At 45.1% G+C, this 8,472-nt stretch overlaps 1 protein-coding gene across 1 annotated transcript in view; it reads left to right on the top strand.

Moving 5' to 3' along the window:
- Nucleotides 1-438: 438 nt before the first annotated feature.
- The window catches only part of CAPN2 (calpain 2), a 61,486-nt gene continuing 53,452 nt past the window's right edge, over nucleotides 439-8,472 (top strand). Inside the window, exons 1-2 of the mRNA XM_019516509.1 lie at nucleotides 439-747; nucleotides 4,029-4,098. Of these exons, the coding sequence (XP_019372054.1) occupies nucleotides 511-747; nucleotides 4,029-4,098 (307 nt within the window). The 5' untranslated portion in view covers nucleotides 439-510. The remainder of the gene's footprint in view (nucleotides 748-4,028; nucleotides 4,099-8,472) is intronic.

Raw genomic sequence — 8,472 nt, forward strand, 5'->3', positions numbered from 1 at the left:
ACCCCCTCTGACAAGCTGGCCCACGAGGCAAATTAAGAGCCTATTGCTGCTGTTCCTGACAACTAAGTCAGATGGCAGAGGTCCATGCTTTGGAGCGAAAATACCCCAGGATCTGTTCCACAGAGTGGGGATTATTATACTGGCTCATGTAAGCTCCCTCTTTAAGGGAATGAACCTTTCTAAACCAGACAAGCTGCTTAAGAGGCTATGGTTGGGAGCATCCCAATGAGGAGGATTCTGCCTTGCAAGATACACTGCTGGAAACAATAGACTCCTCCCAGCACCCTGCCACTGACTCAAATCACAAGAGGGGCACCAGGAAGAAGCTGCATCTTTAAGCACTAGCCACGCCTGCTTGGGTCTTTTTTGTTTCCCTCTGATGAATCACTCCCTGCTCTGGCTCCACACACTGCTGCTGCTGTTTTCTTTATGTCTCAGATGTCCCTCTGCTGAGCAGCAGGAAGGCTCGCATTTTTATGTTACCCACAGCAGCAGCAGGAGAAGGCAAACATGTCTGGTATTGCAGCTAAATTAGCCAAGGACAGAGAAACAGCAAGGGGCTTAGGCTCCAATGAAAAAGCCATTAAATACCTCAATCAGGACTTTGAGACACTGAGGAAGGAGTGCCTTGAGGCGGGGAAACTCTTCCAAGATCCATCCTTCCCTGCAGCTGCCTCTTCTCTGGGGTACAAAGAATTGGGACCAAATTCATACAAAACTCAGGGCATCGTATGGAAGAGACCAACGGTAGGAAAATGGGCCCTGTGGGGAGGGAGAAAGGGAGATCAAATGTGGACACCAACTGATACAGTTACTGTATGGGCTGGCTTGGCTGAAAAGGGGGAGGTTGCAGTGATGACAGTGGGATTCCCTCCTCCTGTCAGAACAATTGCTGTGGGTGGAGAAGTCAGGTACAATGGACCAAACTGGGCAGGACTGTGTGGAAATAACTCCATGCATTGGAGAATGCGACCTGAGTCTTCAATCTTGTCCCTTTCCCTGCTGATGGGCCACACCCAAACCAGCCTCTGGCACAGAACTGCCCCAGGCTTAGGTCTGGATCTACATTTATTATCTTGGGCCCCTTTTTGGCAGGATAAGGACTAAATAAAACCTGACAGAGTGATAGAAAATGTTGCCCTGAAACAGTGGCTGAGAGTTCCCTTGTCTTGAAGGGCCCCCAGATAAATAGCAGTACTTGATTGTGTCCCATGTGCAGCTATCACTGGAGGAGAAATACAACTTCTCTAAGCTGCGGCACGCCATAGTGAAAACCTAGCTATTGATTGCGAACGTTTCCAAGAAAGTACAGTACTGACTTCTGCCGTAGGAATGTGCTGCCAAAGGACCCAGGGAGGCGCTTGAGAGGTGTGTGGTGCTGTCACACAGCAGGACTTGAGCCTGGAGATGCAGGAAATTAGGAACTCCATGATGAATAGAAACAGGCTAATCTCGGAAGCCTCAGAGGTTTTGTTCGGATTTCTCCAAGGCTCTTTGTTATAGAAACCTAGTTGGAAAGTTGGTAGGAAATTTGGGACTCTTAGGACTTAAATACTGAGGCATGAAAATGAAGATTCAGTGGATTTTTTCGAATTGTAGCAAGATTCAGTTCAGTCCGAGCGAGCACCTGATTCACTTCTGAAGGAGGTTCAAGTCAGAGTAATTGCTGGAGTCAGTGGAGCTACATGGGTAACGTTGATGCAAGTGGAGAATCGCTCACAAACTTATTTTAGTCGACTGCTTTGCTCATCCTGAGCTCAATACAAGTAAATATTTTTTCCTGTAAACTAGAAGTCAGTAGTTGAAGCCAGCCAGTTATGTTTATTTTCAGTGCAAGTATTCCAGGAAGTAAAAGGCATGTAAGAAAAACCACATTCATTTTTCTCTGTGTGCCCTCGGTGCTTTCCTATATATATATAGTGCTGCATGTGCACACACATCTAGTGCAGGGACTTATACTCTTCTAGTGCCAGCCAGCTGTTTTGGGATGTGAGTCGATCCATTTGTCTGTATTTCCTTCCTGACTGTAATTTGTTTGGATACAGCTGGTGTAAGTAGGTATGAATCTGTGCCCAGCTCTTGCAAATTATCCCCACCCTGAGCACCAAGCTCTGCGCTCCAAGAGGTCTCTTGTAAAACATACCTGTCAGGTTTTAGAAGTGTTGCAACAGGCTTCTCAAAACTTGTACTTTTCCTGTGCCCCAAGCACGTGGGGTTGCTTTTGCCGCCCTCCATTTTCTAAGTCACCATGATTTCAATTCAGTTTTCCCAGTCAGACTGCCTTCTCCACCCCCACTTTTGAGCTATGCTTCCCTCTGCTTTTACTAATGTAGAAAGGCAGCTGGGCAACCCGCCCCCCGCAAATCTTCCCCCCCCAAAAAAAACACCACAACCTAGTAGTACCCCACCCCCCCATGTTCAGCGCTCCTCCTTTGCAGAAGTATATTTGAATAAAGCTGTTGTAAGTGTCAGTCACGATTCTGTGCCTTTGCAAAGGCCCTGATTTATCCTTTGCATAACACATTTTAAACTCAAAAGAATTGCACACAGGAAGGAATTTGGTCCAAAGACCGTTGAAACAAGTCCAAGAACAAATGGAAAAACCTTCAGAGGCGGGAGCCCAATAACTAGAGAATGCAGTCCATAGGCACTTTTGTGACAGGGCTGGTAGCCTAGGGCATTGGCGAATTCTGTTTCCTCAGGAAGGAAAAAAATAAACTTTGCCTGCTGTTTTGCCTTACAGCCTAAAATTCCCAGATAAATGTGTTTGCTTTGGTACAGACCACAACCCATGCAGGCATTACATTTCTACCAGGAAAATCTTAGCTGTCCTGGTAGAAACCATGAGCATATAGGCATTCACAGAGTTTCTCCCAAAACAAAAATGGTGGTTCCAGGAGAAAAAATTATCCATCTCCGATTCTGTAGAGGTCAGTCCTGGGGGGATTTCTCCCAGGGAATGAAAGCCTATACACTTCACTGCCACCTGACTCCTTCAGGGACTAGGAGGGGCTGAGCAGTGAGGAAATATTTCCTACATCTAGACCAGGAAAGGCAAGGGAGCAGCTGGTGCTTGCCTCCTCCTAGTCCAAGGAGTAGTCGAGTAGTGGGGAAAGGCTTCCTGCTTTCCCTAAACCAGGGTTTTTGGGAGGGGAGGAACAGCTGCTGCTTTCTCCCCACCAGCTCTCTCACACCAGGGTCCCGGTATGAGGTGTGGGCATGGGACTTTGCCCCATTGCTCCAGTACCCCTGGGAGCAAGAGAACTGGAGCAGTCATTGCTCCCCATGTTTTCCCCAGACTGGGATCACCCTGGTCTCAGGAAGGTGAAGAGACAGGAGAGAGGGGATGGTTGCAGGCTAGATACCTGTACTGCTCCCTCTCCCGGAAACATTTCTAGCTGTGGAAAATTTCCACCACTAGAAATGAATGCCCATTCATTTCACAGTTATAATGCGTCACCTTAGAAAACTGCTTTCCTTAGCAAAGTAGGGAGTGCAAACAGGGGGAGTGATTTGTGCAACATGCTACTCTGTCTCCATACCTGGTGATATAAACACCCTGTTCCTTTCAAGCTTCCTCCAAACACCCATTAAGATACTAGAAGTGCCAACTCAGTTGTAAGTCATTCCAAAGTGCATAGAAGTCCCTTGCAATTAACTCCACTGGGGTCTTTCAGATGTGGTATTAAAAACTGGAGGGTAGGTTAATTTGTTCACAAACGTGTGTCTGTGTATATGGATTGATGGAGATTAGCAATCACATGGCACCTTTGGTGAAAACCTGTTGACATAATGGCCCCTCCCTGTTCTGCGGTATCAGTACCATTCTCTGTTCTTGATCTCCTTCATGTCTCTGATGTTGCCTTCCTTTAGTGGTTTTGTTGTATTGTAATGGAAATCACCATAACACTTGGTGGCCACGTACATGGATACAGTAGGATTATCTGCAAGGAGAAAGATAAGGAAAGCCCTCAGTGTAGGTACAAACCCTGTCTATTTATCAAATGCTTTATTTATTTCACTTCTAGGAGCTGTGCTCTAATCCTCAGTTCATTGTTGGAGGTGCCACCCGCACAGATATCTGCCAAGGAGCCTTAGGTAAGACGCATTGTGTTCAGTTTTCAGTTGAGGCTACCATAGATGACCAAGTACTGCATTGCACCATCTCACATTGAATTCTTAAATTATTATCAAATTCTCTCTTTCACTGCCTACCCTCCTTTCCTTTTCCCATCTCTCTTCATATCACATCACTGAAGGCCTTATAAAAGATGCTCCAGACCATGAAAGCTGCTCCAAATGAGGACTGTGTCTTCCTTTCTGTTGTACACAATACCATTGAATGAATTAACCTCTGCTACATACAGTTCTTGTAGTGGGCTCATCACTGTTGTGTCTGAACACCTTCCAGCAGTGCCTCAAGCAAGGTGAAGAACATCTGTTGTGTGTGGTTTTTTCTCTCCTCTACTCCCCAGGTGAAAGTATATGTTCAGTGGAGTGTTTTGGGTTTCTTAACCAGTGGGTTACTGTACAAATGGAAAAGAGTCGTTTTACTAAGCAGGCACAATCCATAAAAATGAAGAAAAACGAGTTACAATAGCATACACAACATTGCTGAACAGGCCTTTGTTTAAATGAAAAATTAGATAAGGGGATGTCTGTCTATTGCTTCTGACATGTTCGGGACTGGCTCATTCTAGCTGTGCCTGCCACAAGCCTTATACTACCTGAGCTCCTGCATGTTTCAGGAGTGAAGTGTCCAAGGTAAACTACAGGGGTAGATTAAGGTCTTGGGAGTGGCTATTTCAGGGAGGTGTAGTAGGCTTGAAGTAAGAAATTTGAGTTTTGTGTTCCAGTCACTTCAGGATGCCGCTAAGGCTGTTGAAATTGCTATAGATCAGCCCCACAGAGGAGAGTTCTGGACTGGATGACAATGTAGGTTTGCACTTGTCAGTCTCAGAGATTTTTTTTTCTTTTGGGTTTCCCTGTTAACCTGTTTTTTACCAACAAGGTGTGTAACAGACTCCTTTCTCATTTTTCTTTGCTTTCTTGAGCACTGGCTCACAACCTTTTTAGACTCAAAGTATCCCTTGTTAAAAAATTCCAGCTCTTAGCTTTCACTTATTTTTTGACTATGGAAAATAATAGAGCAGTTCTTCTATTGCAAACAACTCAGGAAGCCCAAAGCAGGTCAGAATGGTTTGGACACCATGGATCCCTGTTTGAAATCTCTGGGTGTGTCCTGAGGGGTGCACATGTGCTGTTTGTGGCACCTCAAACCCATTTGAGGCACCCCAGTGTGCACACAGAGCACATGTACCTGTTTGCCATGCTACTAATTAGCAGTGCAGCAGGTTTTTTTGACATCAGGAGATCCAAGTGTCAAAAAAACCACCACTAAAGAAGTGGCACAGCGCATGCAACAGCAGTGTGCACCACCAGAAAGGGAGCCTGGCTAGCTAGAGCCATGCTCTGGCTGATGGCCAGGCTTTGGGTGGCTGGCTCGACACTGCTGCTGCCCCAGAAGGCCCCCCTAGGACCTCAGGTAAGGCTGCTGGGGCCAGCACAGGCACTGGTCCCAGCCTCTCCTACCCCACTCAGGGCAATTTGCCATGCAGGAGCATGCATGTGCAGGGGTATGCCCAGGTACAAATAGCAGTGACACAAATATGTGCCGTTGCTATTTGTCCCATGGGAAATGCACACCCCTGCACATGCACACTCATCAGGACACACCCTCTGGGTTTATCCTGTAGATAGTGTGCAGGTTTTTGCAGACCTAACAGTGCTAATATTGTGCAGCAGTCTGCAACACCTTAAAAGGATCTCACAGCTCCCTAGCATGCTGTATCACCCTGGCTGTTCTAAAAGTAATGATCAGGTTGAGTTGCAGGAGTTCTGAATTTTGCTTTTTTTTTCAGAATTGATTGTCAGCCTCATCAACTGCTCGTACATGTGCTCATTGTTCTAATAGTCATTTGCAGTGCCAAACAGTAAAAGTGAGCAAATCCATCCTAGTTAGATATTAGCGTGCGTGTTGAGCCATTTGTTCAGGTCAGGGCCTCAAGCCTCAGTGATGATCATTTGTGTTAGAATACCAGAACACTTTAAAGTGTCCCAGGCAAAATCATGGTGGAGACAATCAAATGCTGTTCTGAAATCTCCGAAGTTTATGATGTGTTTTTTTTGTCATCTGATGCTCTTGGTTTGTTGATTATTCTTAGGGTGAAAATCTCACTGATATGGGATCTTCCAGGGTGAAATTTAGCCAGGGCTTCGCTTAGCTTCACATGAATTCCTTCTTTTATTCTGTTTAAGGTAATACTGCAGGAGAACGTCTTTATTGTCCATTTCTTGTGTAGAAATGTTGGTTACTTTGTGGCAAATTTGTGACTACCCAGGGCTTCACAGTTTTAAGCTGCACGTCACTGCTATCCAGAATGTCATAAAGTGTAGTAGTGATGGAACTGAACTCAGGTTAAAAATGCAGCATTACTGCTTGAACTGAAGAAGCCTCCCCTTACGTATTCACAGTATGGCACAAATAGTCAAACAGTTCTAAATCTATCTAGACCAGTTTTACAATTTATTAGATATTTAAAACTACCAACTATGGGTTGGTTAGTCCTCTCCTCTCCAGAAGAGAGGGTTTTTTTAATTGAAACATTCTTACAGATATGATGTTGATTGTAGTTAGATTAGCAATATCAGCTCTGGTATTTGCTAAGAAACCCATCAAATGGGATGTGGTGACTCATGACAGAAGAGAGGAAACAACGGCTATTGCATAGAGGAAGCTTATTCACTCTGTACATTTTTTCATTTTTTTTTCCAGAGGAAGTCACCATGGTATCACAACATGGAACATACACAATGTGGTATCTTTCATTTGTGCTTAGGTACACACATCTCCTCCCTAGAAAAATGTTTGAAAGAACAAGAAATGGTAGGGTGAATTTGCAGAATGAGATGCACGGCCTTTATGTGCTTAGGTTACTGAGTTAGGAGGAACCCATCCATTTCCCCTTGCTGACCCAATCTAATATGCATTACAGCACATACATATTATGTGCACAGGTGAGTGTTCCTGTCCAGTGCTTCTGATGGGAGAGGGATATATCATTGGTTGTCACAATCCAGTTCAGCCACTGCAACCTTCATATGTTGGACTGTACACCCTGACAGTAGTTACAAGCCTGCAGGCTATCTTTATTTGATCAGCTGCATCCTCAACTCTTGATTAGGACTTTTTTTAGCCCTAGCATGTATGTAGACTTTGAAATTATTCCATTTGATGCCCTGCACCCCACATAGCTGTTTTTCTACCTGCCTGCTACATTCAGCAGTACACTTGCCTGGTGCAGATACTAAGATGAGGAAGAAATTGAATGCCAAATGCATTAGGATTCGAAGATGCCATAAACAAGTTTGAGCAGCCAGCCAGTAACTTCAGTGTCCTTGGAGAGTTCACTATGGATCATCATTTACAGCAACAATAAGAGCCATTTTGTGACTGTGCTTTGCTTGAATCAAGATCTGAAGGTTCGCAGGAGGATTCTTCATTAGAAGTATTTTGTGGGGATAGGTCTATGTAGAGGGTCCAGTGGCCCAAGAATATTGCATGCTGGGTACAGAGGTGCGGTGGCCTGTGTTCCAGTCTGTAGGCTGGAAGCTTGACCTCTAGCAGAGCTATATCACAACCTCCTGAATCCCCACACTTTGTAGGGGGAGCCCTTGTCATAAATCAGTGCGGTCCCAGTCACTGCTTCAATTCACAGCTGGCTTGCAGAGTTGCCTGTGAGCTTCTCCAAAGCACAGAATAGCTGGAGAACAAATCCCTGAAGGTTTTCTTCCTCCTGTGCTCCTGGCCCATCCTATTCTGCAGCTTCTGTGTCAGGAACTGCATGGAGCGTGGTGTAGGGCTGAGTGCGTCATGGCATGCATGAGTCCAGGGGAATTCCCCACAGAGGGCCAGCATGATTCTGTCAGAGCACAAGAGAAACTTAAAGCAGCTCTAGCAGAGTCTAGAATTTGGGCCTTGTCTTTTTGTCTTGTAAGACAAAATATTTTGGGGGTATTCAGATTCAATACATTATGAAGAACTGAGTCTTTGCTAACAGGGATCTTGCCTCACGTACTTCTTTAACATTCTGCTAACAATCTTCTGTACCTAGATACTGTTTCTCACAGACATGTGCAGAATTGCAAGTGGATCTGAGCTTTAACATTGCACTGGTGCTTGTTAAACTGATGGGCAAAAGGTCTCTATCCTTATCCCATGTGGACTGAAGGAAGAGATTGCAAATGGGATTGCCAAAATAGGCTCCTCGAGATTTCCCAGCACAGCGTGAAAAGCAAATGGTCAGAATCCCCCTTTTTTCTAGCCAAAACCAACTGCAGTAGCTTATTGTGGTTTCCTTTAAAACAAGTGATTCTCACACACACACACACACACACACACACACACACACA

This window comes from Gavialis gangeticus, unplaced genomic scaffold, assembly GCF_001723915.1.
Source record: "Gavialis gangeticus isolate Ggan-Ray unplaced genomic scaffold, GavGan_comp1, whole genome shotgun sequence".
Taxonomy (NCBI): Eukaryota; Metazoa; Chordata; order Crocodylia; family Gavialidae; genus Gavialis; species Gavialis gangeticus.